The sequence below is a fragment of the Pteropus vampyrus genome, unplaced genomic scaffold, assembly GCF_000151845.1.
Source record: "Pteropus vampyrus isolate Shadow unplaced genomic scaffold, Pvam_2.0 Scaffold131, whole genome shotgun sequence".
Classification (NCBI taxonomy): domain Eukaryota; kingdom Metazoa; phylum Chordata; class Mammalia; order Chiroptera; family Pteropodidae; genus Pteropus; species Pteropus vampyrus.
Window position 1 is genome coordinate 1,864,934 of NW_011888912.1, and position 19,015 is coordinate 1,883,948.

Sequence of the window (19,015 nt, forward strand, 5' to 3'; positions counted from 1 at the left end):
GCGCTCGGCTCCCTGCTCCGAGGATGGGGCGTCCCAGCCCCCAGGAGCGGGGATTAGAAACGCCGCCTCAACTCCCACCAAACACTGCGCCTCGGTCCCAACTCCACACCCGCACCTCGCGAGCGGGACGGGCCCCAGGCAGAATGGTCGGAGCCTGCGCAGGCCTCACCAGTCCTTCTGTGGCACGTTCTGGTTGTAAATGTGTCCGCTGATGTTTCTGTAGGGCGGGCAGATGCACTTGCACCGGACGTCCTCAGAGCTCTGGAGGGAAAGCACGTATCAGGGATGCCCCGGGGTCGGGTTCCAGCCAGACACTCAACGCGCAGCTCCCGTCCTGTGAGGGGACCCCGTGAGTGGTCCCGACCTCTCCCCACCCCCAAGTTCAGCAAGGAATAACTTCTGTAGGAAGGACACGCCGTCACAGGGTCCTCGAGACCGGCTGTCCAGGTGGCAAACGAGAGTCACAGAAAGCTGTCATCCCCTTGCACGGTGCTGCGGGTGGGGGCACGTGGCAAGCACAGAGACAGTCCTCTACCCTGAGCCCATCCTTGGGTGTGCACCTCTGCCCAGCAGTCTTGGTGGCTGGCTTCTTCCCCCCATTCCCTCTCCAACTTCCTGGGTTAGGCTAGGGGAGGCGCGGGGTGGTGAATGAGAAACGGGGGGTTGTTTCTATGGGTTACTCAAGCACCCCTCTCAACGTTCTTCCTCTCTAGACCGGGTAAGGGACACCCACAAATACTCTCATCCCAACTAGGAATTCCCCAGATGGAGTGGACACACACCCTCTGTCAAAGAAAAGCCCCAGGTCCCGAATGGCATCATCGCTCCTGCTAAAGCTCCATGATCCCAAACCTGGATTGATGACCCCATCTGACTGCAATGCCAGCCTCTCCCAGAAACATCATCTTCATCAACCAGTCTGGGCTTTTCTGGCAGAGCGCCAGGAAGATCACCTGTCACATGGGCCCTCTCCTTGCAACACTGAAAGAGCAACTACATAAAACCCTTCCCCTTCTCCCCCCCAAAGCCGAAACGTCCTTTCCCCCAAACAATCCCCACTTGTCTTTTGTCACTAGCTCCCTTGCCCCACCCTTCTTCCTATATAACCCTCCTGTTTTGTCCAGCCCCTGCGACTGCCTTCCTAGCTGCTAGGTGGCATGCTGCCCAGTTCACACAGCGCTTAATCAGGCCGATGAGATGGTCAAATTTACTCGGTTGGATTTTGTGTTTTAACACCTCAGACCTACTGGAAGCCTTGGAGGCCTTCGGGATCGCTTACTCCACTGGCCTGCCCAAACCTGGATCCGAACCATTTCCCGGGCATCGGGCTGGTCACCCTCCCTGCAGAAACCTCCATCTAAGTGTGGGACTCCACACTTAGAGCGCATTGCTGCTACTCATTGTCCTATGCGAGTCTCCCTGAGCAGCAGTTATTAATGTCACTGCCCCAAACACAAAATCCCTGCTGGACCCCCACCCCTCCGCTCGCCCTACCCACAGGGAGGCCTGCGGTCTCGCCCCTGAGGGCACACCCCCAAGGGGAGGGCGCTCAGGGGAGGGGCGGGTTGGGGAGCCCCGTCCACATGCGGGGAGGGGGGGAGGTGAGGCGCACAGGTGCTGCGGGCCCCGCCCACTCACCTTGTTGGCTTGGGCTGGTGGCGCCAGCAAACAGCTGACCACAGCCACCAAGCACAGGAGCTTCATGCTTGCCAGTCCGGCGGCCGGAAGACCGGACACCTGCAGAAGGGACACCGAGTCGGAAGTGGGTGGGGGCCGCGGCCGGACCTGGGAATGGAAGGGAGCGGAGGGCTGGGCTTCCGTACCCCGCCGCCAAGTGTTGTGATCCCTTCCCCCGGTCTCTGGGGATACCAAGGAGAAAGAGGAGGCATCCTGGGGCCCCGAATGCCCTCCTGGACCCGCCGAGCCCCGCCCTCCGCCATCTCCGCCCGCTCAGGCCACAGGAGAACTGGGGTGCAGAGTGTGGCTGCCCTGACCCCATGGCCAGGCAGCGCCCGCCACACCCAGGGCCTGGGGTCGGCCAGGACCCCCGGGACCCCTACTACACCGCACCCCTCCCCCACGTCCGACCGCTCGCCTGCGAGCGCCGCCGCCGCAGCCCGAGACCCGGCTGACCCCGCCTCTCCCGGCTTCCATTGGCTGCCGGAGCAGCCTCTCAGCCGCTCCCCTGCTGTCGCCCAGGCAACAAGGCCCGCCTCCTCCTGGGCGCCCAGGCTCCCGCGCAAGGGACCGGGAGGCATTTCTCAACCCCGAGCAGACAAGAAAAGGGAGCGTCGGCCCTCCAAACCTGAAACGGAAGGGGTCCAGCCCTCGTGCGCCTACTGAGCTGCCGCGCTCGGCCCCTCGGATTAAAAAACTCGGGTTTCAGAGAGGAGCAAACTCGCTCCGCCTGGCTGTTTTAAAGAGAAAGCACTTGGTAAACAAGAAACTCGCAACTACAACAATAACAATAAAAGCAGATGAAAGGGCTTTGTCCTCGCCACCTGGAAATGCTGTTTAGCGATATAAAGGATTTGGGCCAGTTTTTCCAGGGGAAGACAGACTCCGCGATTTGGGGACAGCAGCCAGTGTGGACGCGACGTTGGCCAGACAGATCTACCACTGTGACAGATTCCGCTGATCTCTGCAGGTCTCCCAGATTTCGGTGACATTTCCACAGTCTTAGGAGCAGAGAGCACTTGCTACCCAAAGATTCGTATCACCAAGAAGGGTCAGCGTGATGGAAATACCTCTAATATATCATATCTAAAGTCAAAAGACAGTTTACGGAGATGTTTGTAGACCGAGGGAGGGAGGGAGGGATGAGAGTGGGCACAGAAGTTTGGACTCACCGTTCTACACAAGTGACAGCTTCCTGTCAGAGGATCCTTCATTTGCTTCCAAATGAAATAGAATAGGAAAAGCAAACAAAGAAATCCTCTAAGGTCATCAGCCACGTTTTGAAGGAGGCGGACTTGCAAAATTTGGAAATGGGTCAGTGTCATCGTCACAAGCAGCCCACACTGCCCTCTGGTGGCCGAGGTGACAGGGCTCAGGCGTCCTGGGGCTCAGGGCTCTGTAAGCAGCAGAAGCCTACACCAAAGGGAGGCGTAGCCTGAGACTTGCCATCAGACAAAGTAAATTCTGTAATGGTCAAAGCTTTGGGGTGCACTCTCGCAGAAGCCATTGTCTCGGCGTTTCACGCTAGGAAAACAGGCTCATCCCAAGCCCGGTATTTCAGGGAGTGTTCATGGAGCTCCCGAGTCAGGCCCTGCGTCCCAGGACGGAAAATACAGGTGCAGTCACACCACTGGACCCATGGAGGTGGGGCTGGGAAGGGTTGGGATAACTGGTCTACATTCTCGCCTCCTGGGGCACACAGCTGGATGGCATTTCCCTGCTGCCAGAGGATCCCCGTGGAAGAGGACAGGAAGCGATGTGTGATGCGCGACCACTGGCTGCTACGATCCCCCCACCCATGTACACTTCTCTGTGTTCTGTCCCCTCGGGCTGGTGGAAGCAGAGGGGGCGACATCCCAGGGCTGGAGAAGGCACATGATGGAAGAACTCTAGGATTGCGAATGGCCACCTGAAGGAAGTCATCTCTCCAATCTGAACCGCCACCCAGCTCTGCGATGGGGGAACATATATAGTGACATGCTGTGGAAATTTGGGGGGCTATTCAGTTATTCAGCAAAACTTAATATGCCCACGAAAAGCTTAAACCACAGGATGAACTTAAGTAGTTATCAATCTGATCTACTTAAAATGACTAAGTGGAATTGGCTGTAACCACTGAGCTGGTCAGTGGGGCAGGTCCTCTCCTCTGGTGACTCAGCCACTGTGCCCTGAGCACTAGCCGTGCCCGTGACGACAGGCCAGCAAGGCCCCTGCCCTCTGGAAGCTCACGGTCTGGAGCAGAAGGCAGACCAAACCACGACAAGGAGAGGAAGGGCCGTCCACAAGTAGAGACAGCAGGTGCCACGCGGAGGGCTGGAGCCGCTGGGTGACATTTGTATTCCCAGCAGCAGGAGCAGAGGGAGCCAGCCCTACGCACACGCGGTATATTTAGCCTGGCGGGCGGTGCCAATGTGCCGAAGCTTGGAGCAGAAGATGTCTGGTCAGACGGCTGGTGAAGAAAGAAGGTCGGCGGCGCCGGAGGGAGGGAGAGTGGGAGGAGTTGGGGGCGGGGCCTGGGCCTGGTGCTGGCCACGTCTCTACCGCTGGGTGGCGACACTGCCCCACACTAGGTGGCTTGACTAACAGGCACTTTCTGCAAAGGAGGAAGGCTCGAGAGAGGTTCGTGCCTTGCTCAGAATCAGGATGCGGAGCCAGCACGGACCCCGCTGTGTCCTCAAGTCTAGGACCTCGGCTGCACTGAGACTTCCCCAGGGACTAGCTGTGGCGAGGTCGCTTCCTCGACCACAGATCCCAGCAGAACTTGAACCTCTGTCACCAGGCATCCATGTTCTAGGGACGGCCCACCTGGCAAGGGACACTCGACAGTACCACATGCTCTCAGTGCTGCTCCCACTTCCCAGGGCTCTGGCCTCTGGAAACAACATAGTGACAATTTTTCCCAGAAGGTGTAAGCACTGGCCACTTTCGAGAAGTCCTCTTGGGAAACACAAGGGGCCCTTGGTCGGGCCACTCCAGGCCAGGCCACCTCTGTGAGCTCTGTGGGCAGTCCCGTCCCCTCACGTGGGGGACGAGGGACGCGAAGGCGGGACCCTCTGGGCAGGAATGGGTTGCTGGGTGGTGCTGGAGGTCCTGTCACCATCACACCCCTGGCTGGCAGGGTGGAGGGGACTTCCTGAGGGCCCCGTATCTGTCCCGTCGGGAATCCAGAGCCCTCAGGCTGTCACATGTCCCCCCTCACGGAGGTCTGAGCGGACAGTGGTGTGGGTGCGTCTGGGGTGGAGACGCAAGGCCCCTGAAGACCGCAAGGACAGGCTGAGGCTCTCCTCCTGGCTCTGGGCACCGTCTCTACAGAGCTCCACATGGCCACCAGACAGGCGCTGAGCGAGCGGGGCCCAGCTCCGGCCCCCTACGGACAGTAGGTGGCCCACAGCACTGAAAGAGTCCGGCCAGGGTTCGGGGTGAGTGCGGGGGGTGAGTGCGGGCGCCGAGCCGACCCGACGGCCAGGCTCAGACAGGCCGGGGTGGGGGTCTGCGTTCCAGGAGCGACTCTGCTGCCCCCACCCCCGCTCCGTCCCAGAGTCCGGCCCCCCAAGGAATCTGGGTCTGCATGTCTTTCCCCGCCGCCCTCACTGCCCGGCCCCTTCCTGGGCCAGATGCAGTCACTGTCCCCGTATTTTCGGGGCCGTCAGGAAAGAGGCTTTTATACCGTTTCCCTTTGTGCAGCCGGGAGTGTTCGCGGTGCTCTGCAGACCCTCCTGTCTTTAACGCCCCCCCGCAGGTGTCCACGGTGGCCCGCCCGCCCTTGCACACCTCCCCAGGCTTATGCATCGTCCCGATCGGAAGCGAAGCTTTTACCCACAAGGCCACGGGGCTCACGGCACATGTCTGTGCTCTGCCATCTGCACGTCCCCGCGGCCACCCCCCAGGACCCGCAGCGGCAGGACATAGCAGGAGGGGACCAGTTACCACGGCAATTCCACAGGACAGGCCACAGCCGGGCCGGACCGGAGCTGTCTGATGAGAGAGGCCCCGCTCCCTGGCTGAGGCGGGGGATGGGAACAGTCCTGGGGCAGGGGGCGACAGGTAACCCTAACAATCCATGGGACAGCCCTACACCCAAAACTGAGGGGACAGGGGGGACAGGGGGCACAGGCCAAGTTCTTCCGGGGTCATGAAAGGGGGGACATGCACGTGGGCAGAATTTCAAGGTCCGACAGGGAGGTGGGAGGGGAGAGGTCGGAGCAGGCGCTGAGCTGAGCGGGGCGGGCGCAGGGCCGTGTGACTGTCACAGACGGCAGGCTCCGGGAGGGCGGACGCAACTGGAGGTGAAGCCCCTCGGATCCCACAGCTTTCCTTCCAACGAGTAATAAGAGGCCTACTGTGTGCCCCGCGAGGCCTGGGGCGCGGCATAACCGGGATGGACGTGCAGGGTGCCTCCCTCAGGAGACACATGGGCTGGGGGCCGACCCCGACCGTCACAGTCCTCCGACCGGAGACATGCGGGCAGCCGGCCCGGAAGGCTCTGGCCTGTGTGCTCAGGGCGGCTTCTCTGAGGACGGTTTGCCGAGGATGAGTGCGGTCAGTGGGGGAGGAGGTCCAGGCCGGCGCCTGGCACCTGAGGAGCCCCCCGTAGGCGACCCGGCCATCGTTGGGGTCCGCGCGTCCGTAGGCACTGCTCCGTGCTCAAAGTCCAGAAGAGGGAGTGGGCCTCGGGACCCAACTAGTTCCCACAGCCGCCCCTCCGCCCTGAGGGTCAGCCCGAGGTCACCCCCACGCCGAAGCCACAGGAAGGCCCAACAGCGTCCTCTGCCAACTCTGGCAGAGCTCAAGAGAAAGAAAGATTTGCTATGTCATGAGGAATAATCCTCGATCCATCCTAATTTGTCCTTAAAAGGGGAAACGCACCCACCCGGACGCTGGCGCTTTCCCAGTGGCACATGTGACACTTGTCTTAACTGTGTGATGAAAATACCAACAGGATTGAGAACACGATTTTCTTGGAAGACGGACGAGTGGCCGGACCTGTGAATCAGCAAACGAGCACCAGGTGCCCGGGACGTGTCAAGCCCTGTGCTGAAGGCCGGGACAGCCAGCGCCAGGGCAAAAATGGAAAGACTAAATGCCTGCCCCAGGCACACGAAGGGCGACGGCAGTGCCCTGGCGCTGACCGCGTGGGGCGGCCGGGGGCGGCGGCCTCTGGGCCCTGGCGGGGTCCGCCCTGGCCCAGGGACCCCTCGCTCCGGCCATCAGGCCCCGCGCGGCCCACCCTGGGAGGCTCTGTGCAGTCCGCGCCCCTCAGGGGACGTGGCGCCCCCGGCTGAGGACATTTCTGTCCCGGGCCAGCAGCGGTCACCTGAGAAGCATGGAGATTACCCCACCAGGCGACAGGCTTGTTGTACAGACACAGGCACAGCTCAGGTTTCCTCCCATGTAATTGACCCCCAAGGGAAACGTGGCCCACCTCCAGGGCACCCTCCTGCCAGCCGGCCGCCCACCCAGCCGCTGAGCCCGGAAGGGCCTGGGGCAGGGGTCTGGGGGGGCTGTCCCTTCCCCTTCCCTTGAGATGCGGCCGTGAGGGCGTCCGCTCTGCAGGCCCAGCCCCCCTGCCTGGGCGCGGCTGGCAGCAAAGGGCTGCGGTAACTGAGCTGGCCCCAGTGGGGGTGTCCTGGCCACTGGGCTCCGGGCGCCGGCTGAGCCCTGAGGTCACCGCTGGTGTCCTTGCCAGCTGCCCTGGTCCTGCTGATCCCGGGAGACATAGCAGCACGGAGAGAGTAATCTGCAGTTTACACATACTTCACACTTACGCCTCAGAGAGCACTTGGAGCTGGCGGGGTTGGTGGCTTTAGAGGCTTTCCGCCCCGGCCTCTTGAGGGACCAGCAGTCCGAGCTGCCACTCACCCTGCAAGCCTCCCCCTGGACCTCAGTTTTCCCACCTGCTTGGCGGGGTACAGTAAACTCCACGTACCTCACTACCTTTTAAGGACAAAAGAGAGACCCCAGATGGTGTTTGGTGTGGAAACGGGGCAGAGGCTCCTGTCACGATCACACACCGGCCTCAGGTCTTTGCCCCCCCAGAAATGCGGGCTCGTTCTTTAAAAAGTCCGTCATTGATTAGAAGGAAACCAACCCAACCGCTTGGTCAGGGGGGTGAAAGGCAAGTTGGGGGGACGTGGGAGAGGGCTACCAATCGGGGGTCCTGCCAGGGAGGCGGGCTGGGGTGCGGCCGTCCAGACCGCTGTCCTCTGCTGCTGCTCAGCGTGGGAGGCCCGGCGTTCTGAGCCCAGCCCCTCACGGAACAGATGGGGAACCCAGGCCCAGACAGAGTGGGGACCTGCCCCAGGGCACACAGCTGGTGGCAAGGGGCAGCTCTGGGTTCCTCTGAGGCTCGTGGAGACGAGCTTCTCTGACTGTCCCCAAAGGTTAAGGCGTGAGTCCTCCTTCCTAGTGAAGCCGATGTCTCCTACTGCGTCTCTCAGGCTGGGAGAGGCGGGGCTCAGCCTGGGACAAGGACAGCCATCATCTTTGGGGGACAGGCAGGGCCACGGGAAGGGGGCTGCTTTCCGTTACCCCTGAGGCTTGAAAATCAGCCCCAGGAAGGAAGCGGCAGAATAAGTGTCTCTGAGGTGACGGCGGTGGCAGCCACCTCAGAGACACTTGCTCTTCCCAGCCATCCCCCAGGTGTCCCAAGGTGAGCAAGGTGAGTCACGATTCCTTGAACAAGGCCCCACCCCCAGCGTCAGGAGAGACAGGGAGGTCTGGGGGCTCCGCTGGCCTTCGGGATTCAGCCCCCTGGCCATGGTGCTCCCTGCAGATTTTTTCAGCAAGGGTTGGTGGGGTGGGCTGCTGGCCAGGTCAGAGGCTCCAGACGTCAGCCCCCCGACCTCCTCCACGGCTACCCACAGCGCCCTGAGTCTCGGCGTCCGCAGGTCTCTCACCGGACACCCTGGGCCCTCTTGGGTCCACTCAGGGTCAAGACCAGGACTCCAGTGAACTGGCCGCCTGGGCCTCCGTCGGAGTCCTTTCCTTTGGGGCTGGCTGTCTACGGCCTCACCACAGCCCACGGGCAGCGCCGGGCCTGCGACTGGGCGGCTGGCGTCCGTCTGGAATTCAGGGGTTTGTGCCTTTGATGGGGTAACCTCTGAGGTGTTCTCGGGGAACTGCTGGAATGCGCCTGGCTGGCAGCTCGGTCGGGCCTTAGTTATAAGCAAGATGTGTTTACAGGATATTAAAAATAGATCGCGAGCAAATATGTCATTCATTTTCTCGTCCTGGCCCTTGGCCTCCGATCGCGTACCTCCCAGGGGACCTCGGCACCAGGGCGTGGTCTGGTCGAGTCCCTGTGACCCCGGGGTCTCCCCAGCTCGCACGGCAGATTCTTCTAGGCTCTTCTCACCTCGGCCCTTTGCCGTGCGCGCCCCTGGCGGGAAGGCCGACGAAGCCATGAACGGCCTGGGCGGCTCGTGAGACGCCAGAGCACAGAGGTTCCAAATGTCCCCCACACAGGCTGGGGCGCCCGCCTGCAGGTGGTTCGCTGGGGGAGACCCACCTCAAGTCTGACATTGGCCTTGGTGGGCGAGCAGCTTGACCCCGGAGCCTGCAGTCCTGAAGCAGGCGCCCGCTTCCCATCCTGCCCACCATGGAGTCACTCGTAAACGTGTGATGTCCTTGGTCCGCGCAGGTCTCTGCCCCAAGGATCCATCTCCTGGCACAGCGCCCAAGGATGCGTAATTCCTGGGCAGGTCCCAGGATGGGGCGCTGTGGGGACAACCAGAGGGAGCCCGTCCTCTCCTTGGGGCACTCGTGGGGACTGTGTCCGAATGTGTGTGGGCGAGAAAAAGGGCGAGACACGGGCCCAGTCTGCCGGAGCGGCAGCAGGTGGACGGGCGGGCGGGGCGGCGAGTCCAGGGGAACTGAGCAGGAAGCTTTCCGGCAGAGAAGGGCCTTCCACAAGCTTGGAACAACGGGCGCTCAGCAGAAAGAAAGGGGTCCAGATTCAGGGCAGAGTAAGCGACCTCAAAAGCAGGCTCAGAGGCAGCAAAGGACCTTCGCCTAGAAGAATGAGGATGACGTCCTCGGAGGTACGCTGGACCGGGACGAAAATGCCGTCAGGAGAATTTCCTCTTTCTCCATCAGACAAGGCAAGCGGGGAAGGACTCATGACCTTAAGACCGAGCTTCCTGGCACCAGAGGTGAACGTGCGCGCGCATAGCACATGGCCCAGATGGCACGCGTAGCACATGGCCCTGGCGATGGCGCGCGTAGCACATGGCCCTGATGATGCCCCGCGCACCACGCCCCCCCGATGGCGCGAGTAGCACGTGGCCCTGGCGATGGCGGTCCCCTCGTCCCCTCTCTCGCTTCTCCGACCGAATCTCCCACCTCCCCTCTGCTCGAGCCTCTCCCAGCTCAGGCCCCCAGGGAGTAAAACACGGTGCTTCAGGCGGGGTCCGACCGATTCCAGGAACACCGCCACCCTTTTTAATGAATGAGGAAACTGGTGTGCAATCAGTTTAGGAGCAGGCTGCAGCCACGGCAGGAGGAGATGTGACTACGGTTGCAAATTATAGCTGTAACTATTTGCATAGTCGCAAATCCTGGTGTAGACCCTCCCGCCCCCGCCTGCCACTTCTTCTAGAAGATCGTAAATGTCCCCCGGTGTAGACCAGGGAAAAAAATATCGCTGGCAGCTCAAGTCTCTTCCACCAAGTGCCCCTCGATTTTTATTTCTTCTTAGACTGTGGTCTTGGTCCTTTTAACCTAAGCTCATTTTCTTTCTTTAAATTCTTGTGCTACCCGCAATGTCAGGGCAATTTTTCAACCCCGTGATGTGTGTAGAGAAAGCTGAGGGTGACCCCGAGGAGGCCTGAGGCCACGTCTGCTCCCAGCCTCCCGCGGAGAGGTGGCTCAGGGCCGGTTCAGGAGGCACCAGTGACGGCCAGCCTTGTGTGGTCAGTGGCACCGTCGCGGGGGCCGGAGAGAGGCCCACCAGGCAAGGTGCCCTGGAGAGGTCCAAGGGACATCTCCCACTCATGTGGCTCGGCTCACACCACGTGACGAGAGGAAACGGCAGGAGGGTCCGAAACGGCAGCACGCACGCGAACACAGAGTCGCACACGAGGCTGGACCGAGAGCAGCCCTCGGGGCCGCGGGCTCCCTGCTCCGTGGAGCCACCGCGCTGGCACCCCGTCAGCTGGTTCCTGCTCGAGTTCCTCCAGGAGCACAAGCCAGTCACCAGGCGGCAAAGCCCTTTTCCGCCTCGGGCATTAACGGGCCCAGCCGCTCCTGTCAGTCTCCCAGGGGCCAGCATCTAACGACCTCGGCTGACAGGTGGCCCCTGGGATGAGGTCTGTGGTGGAGCCCAGACACTGCCCGGGGCATTTCCCAGAATCAACTGCAGGGAGAGTGGAATGCAGGGGACCTTTAGGGAAAGGGAAGTAGGGACGCGGGAGGCGCACGCTCTGGGTCCTGAGGTCCCTCGTAGATGCTGGCTGGGCATCTGGAAGAGACAGCACCAAAAGGTGTCACTGAGCTCACAGTCCAGATGGGTTTATCACCTATCCTTGTGACTGCTGCCGACAGTGTCCCCGGTGGGATTTTCAGGTCCCTTTCTCCTTTTTCGGAGGGGTCTCCCTCCCCCCCCCTTTCCTTCTGTCCCCTGTTCTCCAGCAGAAAGCTCCCAGGGGAAGCGGACAGGGCTGCCGTCAAGACGACCTCAGTCTCTCGTTTCACAGGTGGGAGAAACCCAAGCGCAGGGCGTGAAGAGACTCACACCCGGCACGGCCACCGCGTCCGTCAGGGCTCCCTCTGTGACCTTCGCCTCTCGCTGTCCGGGCCCCGCTCTGCGAAGTGCAGACAGGACTGTCACCTTCCGGGACGGCTGTGGGAGGAAAAGCGCCCTCTGTGTGGCCCAGCGTGGCGTCTGGCACCAGGTCAGGGCACTTCATTATTTTCCCAGTGAAGGTCATGGCCACCTGGCTGTGCCATCACTCACTGGACCCTGGCCGCCTGCGGCTCGCACCTCCTGGAATGTGGGCTTCTCTGTGGGAAAGGGCTCAGACGTGCGTTTGGAGCCACGTTTGAGAAATGAAATGGGCAGGAACCGAAGGCAGCGAGAACGTGGGAGAGAGCCAGGAAAAGGCTCTCCAAAGTCACACGTCCTCACGGTGTGGCTGCCCCCGCCCCCCGTGGAGGCAAGAGCCTCGCGTACCCCCAGACGGAGCCGTCGCTCTGGCTTGTCGTGACTGCTGACCTCGACGGTTATTTCCTTTCTGCTCTGGTGTCTGCGTTTGAGAATATTTGATTACTCGATGGAGTTGTAACAGTTGGCATCTCAAATCCTGGTGGTTTTTTTCTGAACCAAAACTAAACAAGAGGAGTGGCTTGGACTGCGACGGACTGGACTCCTTGTGTGTCGTTGAGCACCAGCCACTCTCCGTCTCTGTGCCGAGTTGGGAGGGCGGTGGCTTTGGGGTCTGTGTAACAGCTTGGTGACGATGCGGTCTTGGCTGATGCAAGGAAGGGTCCCTCTGTTCACCCGACACCCCGACCCTCACGTTCAGGCCCCAGCTTCGAGGCCGTGCAGCCGAGGGGGCTGTGTGAGTCCCGTTCTGAGCCTCCTGTGCCTTCAGTTGGCACATTCTCCAGTGTCATCCCACAGAGACGGGTGGGCACCCTCTCTGTCCCCATCACAGCTACGAAGAGGCCTCCAGATACACCCTCTTAGAATCAGCACGAGTGGTGGGGAGACCGTGTCACCCCAGTTAGTCAGGGGGACCACCTGCAGATTCTCGGGAAGGAGGGCATTCATTCGAGGAATGAGTGACAAGCACTGTCCTCAACACAGTAAACAAAACGAATTACTCTGTCACGGACTTTGCATTTCCAAGTGGGGCGAGAGCCGGCAAACGGGCACAGGGCAGATCCACCTGCTATCAGTAAGTGCCAGCCACTTCGCTTTGGATGATCACGGAAGGTTCCGGTCGAGGGACGAGGGGTCGCGAGGCGGAAGGGCACCTCCCTGTAGCCCAGCTAGGAAACCATAAATGCGACGATTAAACGACACGGTGGGCCCGGGGGCCCCGCAGAGCCCCCACTGCGGGTGCTTGCGCCGGTCCCCATCTCTCCCGGCACAGTGAGCTGGCTCTCCAGCCAGCCACAGCAGCAGCAGACGCCATTTGCTGGTGACCCGACAGCGGAGACGGGGACTCTTGGAGGACTGGGCTGGGCTGCTGTCACGAGGGGGTGACAGGGGCTGTTCCCCACGCCCTCTGAGAGCAAGGGTGGTCTCCCGTCCAGTCCCCAGGTCCTCAAGTGGGAGACCCAGCCGCCCTTCCTCCCCGTGGCTGGGTCTCCCAAGGACGCGAGGCGCCCAGCAAGCCCGGGCCTAGCTCCCCGCCCAGCCCGCGGCCCAGGCCCTCCCGTGGCGTCCGGCTTTGGCACGGTGACCCACGGCCAGGCCGTCGGGCACGGATGGCGTTTCAGCCTGATCTTTACCATCAGCTGCTGGGAATTTGAGAGGTCGGTGCCAGAGGGAGGACAGCTGGACATGGGGAAGGAGCCACGGCGTCCTTGGAGGGCGTCACGGCAGAGGGGTTGTGTCACGGGCGTCACCCCCAGGGTCCTGTCTCTGCCGGCCAGTGGGAGCAAGCGTTCCCAGGGACAAGTCCTGTCCGCATCCGGGCCGCGATTTCCACCTAAGGTAATGAAGGCAGGGACTGGCTCCCCTACTCCCAAAGGAACACGCAGCAGGAGCTGGCATGGGGGTATGCCACCAGCAGAGGCGGTGTGACGATGTCACCACCAACCCAAACCAGGGCGCTGGGAAGGACCCCTGGAGAACGGGCAGAACGCCCTGTCCCTGGCTCGGGTGGCAGCCTGGAAACGTCCAGAAGGGGCTGGACTGAGGCGTGGGCAATGCCTCAGTCCCTTTCCTGCCCACTGCATATCGCTAGAGCCACGCCAGCGTCCGGCCCAGGACCGCCACCCGACCGAAGGGTCCCCCTCCGTGCCAGGCACAAGGAACATCACTGTTCCAGGTGACGGAGGCTGTAGGACGGAGGACGGGGCGGGCGGAAACCGCCTGACCCACCTCAGTTCCCTGGGGCCCTGAAATCCCCACCTTTCCACGACGAGAGGCCCCCAGGGTGGCCTGCAGGCCGTCTCCAGGCCTCAGGGAAGAAGGCGGATTGCATCCCGCCGCCCTCCAGCGTAGACAAACTTCACAGCCCTGAGGTCGGAGGTCACGTTCTCTGGTGCCCTCCAAAGCCACCTCTCACTGCGCCCCCCAGCACCACAGCTCCCGGCTCCCTGTCGCTCCCTCTGGCACGGGGGTGGGGGGTGGGGGGGCAGCCTGGAGCCGGCCGGCTGACATCCATCTGCGCCGCGGGACTGCAGGCCCCTCGGGGTGGCCTGCGGCTTCCTCTCCTTCGTGTCCCGGGTCGACACAGGGGTGAGGGAGACACCCGCACGCCCACAAGCGTGCAAAGACACGCACACACACACACGCGCCCCCGAGCGTGCGGTCACATGGCTCCCGAGAGCACACGCAGAACTGGCTCCGTACGAATGAGGACGTGTGACTCTCCTTGACCTGCTTTCTCCTGCTTCGCGTGAGTCCTCAGTCACGTCTGGCTCATTGGTGGCAAGAAACCAGTTCTCTGTCCTCAAGGAGAGAACAGGTGTCTCTCCCCAAGCCACAGACCAGGTGGCCTCAGCACCTCGTCTCCCTCTGGGCCTCACCTGCCCTCCACTCTGCTTCAGAAGAGCTGTTATGAGCCGCCCTAGCCCCGGTTCCCATCTCCCCCCCATCCATCCAACCAACTGCCCAGCTGGTCGGGTCGCCCCTTCGACCCCCAGAAAGCTCACCTCATCCTGGGAGGTCTCCTGGCCATGACCCACGGCACAGCCTGAGACGTGTCTGTCTGGGTCTGTGACTGTCTCTCGAATGTGTGGCCCGTTTGGTGCTGCTTTGGGTTGTGATTCCCACGAGGGCAGTGGCTCTGTGTATCTGTGAGACCTGTGGTGTCCTGTGTCCCAAGGGATCAGCCTAGCTGACAGACTAAGGCTTTGGATGATGACAACACCATCTAAACGAGACTTAACTAAGCCGGTCTGGTTAAGAGCGTGAAGCTCTATGAGACAAGGCAGGGGCCTTGGAGGGCCGATGTCCCAGGACCGTCCGCCTCTGACCTCGGAGGCCCTGCCAGGCGGGGGAGGAGGGAGGCGGGGCCAGTGGGAGGGGCAGAGGGAGCGAAGAGGCTCCGCGACCTACATCTGTCCCAGCCCTGCCTATCTCAGCTCAGTCGCCACAGCCCCTGGAAACTGGGAGGGGAGCCGGCAGGAGGCTGGGGGCCGGCTGTGCGCCCAGGTGAGCGGGCCCTGCACACCTGGCTTCTCACCGGGCGGGGGAGAGCACAGGTGGAGATGCCTGAGTGCTCTCTGACCTTTGCACCCAAGACGGGGGCGGCGGAGGGCACGATCGGCCGGACGTCCCCTGCAGGGAGGACTTCGGTGACCCTGTCTCAGTGCTCCTGTCCTGGCTCTGATTTTCTTGGCTTTGCTTGGCCTAGAGTGCGAAACCATGGCCAAGCCACAGATCTGACCCGCGGCCTGGAGCGGGGCCGGCTTGACCCCCAGCACGGCCAGCGCAGCCGAGGGGGCCCCGCCTGGCTCTCCCTGCCTGGAGACCACCCAGCCGAGGGGCCGGAGGCAGCAGGGACCTGGGCCCAGGGGGCGAGCAGCGGTGAGGGCAGGGGTGGAGGCTCGGGTCCAGGGCGGCAGTCTCGCTGCGAAAGACTGGGGGGCCGGGGAGGGGGGGGTGCGGCACACAGCTGCTGTTCCGTGCTGAGAACCCCGGCTCCTCTGAAAGGGGGTCACACGGGCGAGAGGCTCCCCTGCCGCCCGTCCCCTCCCGCTAGAGCTCATCCCCCCACTTGCCGACCAAGCAGAGCTCTTGCCCGTGTGCCATTGACCTTGCACCGAATCTGGCTTCTTCCTGGAGGAAACGGAGGTCCCAGGGCGGGGATGGCATAACAGGGGACCCCCGAGTCCCCATGGGGTTCTGCCCTCCTCACCCTTCACAGCCGGGACGTGCAGGCGGGAGGTGGAGGAGAGGGCTGACTTAGTGTCCCCTCTTCACGGGTGACAAACAGCCACATACTGACAGAGCCGGGAGTGACTCAGAGAGCAGTGTAGAACTTCGCCGGGTGGGGTCGGGGGCGGGTGCCAGACGCCGTCCTGGGGTGTGGGTGGGACAGAGGCCCCTCGCTGGCCAGCTTGGCGGCCGCTGTCCCTCGGCCCTCCCGCGTGACGCCCTGCCGCTGGGCCCCGTGACATTCCAGCGCCCTGGGGGGCCGCGGCCGGGCTGCGGCGGGACGCTGTGGGGCCAGAAGTGCCGGCGGTGGGCGGTGAAACGGGAGATGCCGAGTGGGAGGAATGTGCCCTGTCATGTGTCCATTCTGAGGACCGGGCTCTTTGGGAGGAAACGGAGTCTCCGAAACGAAATGCCATGGCCACAGGCCAACCACGGGGGGGCGGGGGACTGCAGAACCCCCTCCCCTCCAGTTCAGGGCTCTCGCCCCAGCCCGGGGCCAGGCCGCCCCTCTGCTGGGGGTCACGCCCCTGGGCCACAGTGGACCATGTGACGGAGGGCGTAAGGGCCGCGGTGGGCGTCGGAACAGGCTGGGGGGCTCCCGTGTACCTGCCGTATAACTCGCCAGTCCCAGAGGGGCAGGCGAATTCATGGAGACCCCAACGTCTTGGGCCGACGAAAGCCGATGAGCAGCCAGCTGGGAGTTCTCCCTGCAGACCCGGTGGTTCGGAGGGTCCAGTCTGGCTGGGAGGGAGACGCTGCTGGCCCCTCCGGAAAGCCCGTTTGCCCCCAGGAAACTGAGTCTGAAGTCGAGGGGGCCAGGCTGTTGGAGCTAGAACCCCGCACGCAGGAGCCTGATATCCTGCGTCTCGCCCTTTGCACGGTCTTTGGCCTCGGGGCCCAGCAGGAGGCCAGGCCGCCAGCAGACTGCAGGCTCAGCCCCAGCTCCCTTCACCCGGGAAAGGCAGCCTAACCCCTCCACGTCTCGGGACGTGTGTTGTGCTGGGGCCAGGGAGCTGCAGGAGGCCAGTCGGTGTGGTTAGCTGGGGTTAGACAAGCTCTGGGGGCAGAGCGACTCCACCAGGCCCCACCCGGGACCCTGGCCTGGGCGCTCACTGAGGCCGTGGGAGCGGACACGGGGGAGACCAGCCCACCTCCCAGAAGCAATTCCATCTTCTATTCTCAGGAGACCAGTCGCCGACCTCGGAAGCCCTAGAGAAGGCAGGCCATGGCAGGTGAGAGGCTGACCGACCACCTCGGCCCTCGCTGGGTGGGGGCGGGGAGGGCGGGGCTCGGGGACCTGGAGCTCACCTGTCTCTGCTTCCTCCAGCTTCCGGTGGGTTTTGATTTGTTTTCCAGAATGAAGGGTGCAAAGCCCCCTGGGGAGGAAGGCTTTCCCAGTCCCCCTGCTCCTGCTCTTCCCCAGGGCCCCCCTCCAGGGTCTCCCCAGGGTGCCCCGCCCGCTCCCCAGGGCTCCATCCCCACTGGAGGCCTTGCCCAGGCCCCACCCAGACCCCAGAAGTGCAGCTCAGAGGCAGGAGAGCGAGCAGGGGCCCTTGCTCCCTGGTCAGTGGGTCGGGGCTCCACTGTCGGGGGCGCCCGTGAAGGAGGAGCCAGGGCCCACTTTCCTTCCGCCCCCACCCAGGGAAGACCCCCAAGAAGTCCTCCTCGTATGGGGTGAAGATCCAGCAGCTGGTGGAGGAGATTCCAGAAGGGTGCAGCACACCTGACTTTGAGCAGAAGCCCGTCACCTTGGCGCTGCAGGAGGGTGAGGCCCGGGCGGGGGGCTGCCGAGAGGGGCGCCCGCTCCCCGCCTGCAGCACGCAGCTGGGGGGGCTGGTGTTCTTCCTGACCCACCACCCCGTCACACCTGGGAGCAGTGACAGGGACAGAGGACACCGGATTGGGGGCCAGGGACACTGTGGCATTTCTGGTACCTCCCTCTCCCTGCCTCCAAGGAGCTGCTGCAGGGGGCACGGCTCAAATCGAGTGAGTTAGGTTCAAACCGGGTGAGTTAGGCTCAAACCGGGTGAGTGGGGGCCCTCCCGGCTGTTGCGTCCGGTGCCTGTGCACCCCCAGCACCCACAGGCTGCGCTCAGGAAGCCCCGTCTGGAAGGCTCCGTGAGGCGGTGCCCGGGGGGGCAGTGGGAGCGCAGGCTGTGGGCGGGGGGTATAAATCAGTGTGCTTTCTCAGCACAGGGCCCTGCAGTAAGTTTCAGTTACGGCCTTCTGGAAGGAAACCGTGACACATTGTCTAAATCTGACTCTGGGTCCACACAACGAGGCCGTGGGAAACTGGTCAGGGGGAGGGCCCCGGGGTGCTGGTCTGCCCTCCGCTGGCCCGTCCTCAAGGGCGGCAGCTCCCATTCTTCTGTGTGAAGCCCTGGGTCTCAGGACCAGCTCCCGTGGGCTCCAAAATGGCCTTCCTCTCCCAGCCTGTCACGCCCGCCCAGAGAGTGACATGGAACCACAAAAGGCCATCATTTCCCAGTCCAGCGACGGTCTTCAGACCCCTCGTCCCACCCACTTGTACAGAAAGGCCCCCCTCCCCGAGCCCCGCTCGCCTCTCCTCTCTCCGAGGACAGTCCAGCCTCACCCCTCCCTCGAGACCAGGGGTCTCACAACACAGAACCCCGTGGGGACCGCCCCGGGCGCCTGGAGACTGCTGTCGTGCCCCTGGCGCCAGAGGAGACCTTGAGCCTGGGGCCGGCGACCCGGCACCACTCCTGGAGTGGGCGGTTGGCTGTCCGGGGAGGGACAATAACAGAAGTTAACCGCTCAGTAAAGTCCACTGTCCCCGCCCTAAGCCCAGCCTCCTACCGCCCGCCTCTCTTCCTGCCACAGGGAAGAATGCTATCTTCAAGGCTGTGGTCTGTGGGGACCCCAGGCCCGAGGTGCGCTGGCAGTGCAGTAAAGGGGACCTCAGTGACTCCAGCAAGTACCAGATCTCGTCAGCCCCTGACAGCAAGGAGCACGTGCTGCAGGTGAGGCCTCCCGTGCTTCCCACCCGGGGTGTCCCCCCTCTGCCCGTCCATCCCCGCGCAGGCTCCTCGGGCTCCGATCACGGAGGGGTGAGACATATTGCTAGCTGGGGATGAGGGCTCAGTTCCGTCCCATGGCTCCAGGTGGCCTGAGCCAGGCGTGCACCTGGCAGGCTCGCAGGTGCCACCGCTGACTCTGGTCAGTGTGAGTGGCGTTCGTAGCTCCGTCGTGGGCCCGGCTGCAGGCCCTGTGCCAACCATGTGGCAGAGATGATACCATTTCACCCTGGCCATTCACTATGTTTGG

The 19,015-nt window shown here is 62.9% G+C and overlaps 3 protein-coding genes across 19 annotated transcripts in view; 1 reads left to right on the forward strand and 2 right to left on the reverse strand.

The window, feature by feature from the left end:
* TMEM9 (transmembrane protein 9) overlaps positions 1-3,004 on the reverse strand; it is an 11,571-nt gene extending 8,567 nt beyond the window's left edge. The window contains exons 1-5 of one of the 7 annotated variants that reach the window (XM_011367264.2): positions 2,850-3,004; positions 2,502-2,763; positions 2,306-2,411; positions 1,639-1,737; positions 170-261 (exon numbers count right to left, since the gene is read on the reverse strand). In XM_011367264.2, the coding sequence (XP_011365566.1) occupies positions 170-261; positions 1,639-1,704 (158 nt within the window). In that variant the 5' untranslated portion in view covers positions 1,705-1,737; positions 2,306-2,411; positions 2,502-2,763; positions 2,850-3,004. The other 6 variants (XM_023534789.1, XM_023534791.1, XM_011367266.2 and 3 more) reach the window with 6 other exon arrangements.
* A 7,089-nt stretch (positions 3,005-10,093) lies between these two features.
* On the reverse strand, positions 10,094-14,999 carry LOC111744283. 11 transcript variants are annotated; one of them, XM_023534757.1, is made up of 7 exons: positions 14,503-14,999; positions 13,757-14,294; positions 13,132-13,331; positions 12,564-12,666; positions 11,846-11,989; positions 11,408-11,515; positions 10,094-11,134 (listed from the first exon to the last, which is right to left on the reverse strand). In XM_023534757.1, the coding sequence occupies exons 2-7, from the start codon at positions 13,827-13,829 to the stop codon at positions 10,902-10,904; spliced, it is 861 nt and encodes a 286-aa protein (XP_023390525.1). In that variant the 5' UTR covers positions 13,830-14,294; positions 14,503-14,999; the 3' UTR covers positions 10,094-10,901. The 11 variants fall into 11 exon arrangements, 6 of the variants coding, with proteins under 6 accessions (XP_023390525.1, XP_023390524.1, XP_023390526.1 ...); XM_023534756.1 differs by having other exon boundaries at positions 13,757-14,299; XM_023534758.1 differs by lacking the exon at positions 14,503-14,999 and having other exon boundaries at positions 11,888-11,989; positions 13,757-14,485.
* Positions 15,000-15,750: 751 nt separating this feature from the next.
* IGFN1 (immunoglobulin-like and fibronectin type III domain containing 1) overlaps positions 15,751-19,015 on the forward strand; it is a 24,769-nt gene continuing 21,504 nt past the window's right edge. The window contains exons 1-3 of the mRNA XM_023534769.1: positions 15,751-16,962; positions 17,373-17,495; positions 18,572-18,711. Of these exons, the coding sequence (XP_023390537.1) occupies positions 16,956-16,962; positions 17,373-17,495; positions 18,572-18,711 (270 nt within the window). The 5' untranslated portion in view covers positions 15,751-16,955. The remainder of the gene's footprint in view (positions 16,963-17,372; positions 17,496-18,571; positions 18,712-19,015) is intronic.

Bases quoted from the DNA above. Each gene is read 5' to 3' on its own strand.
- LOC111744283 (XM_023534757.1), bottom strand. From the start codon at position 13,829: ATGCAATCCGCCTTCTTCCCTGAGGCCTGGAGACGGCCTGCAGGCCAC. The intron at 11,990-12,563 runs GTGGATCTGCCC...GTTTTGGTTCAG, and splicing joins CTGGCACTTACTGATAGCAG to AAAAAAACCACCAGGATTTG. The intron at 11,516-11,845 runs GTACGCGAGGCT...TTCCTCCCACAG, and splicing joins AGCGACGGCTCCGTCTGGGG to CCGTCCCGGAAGGTGACAGT.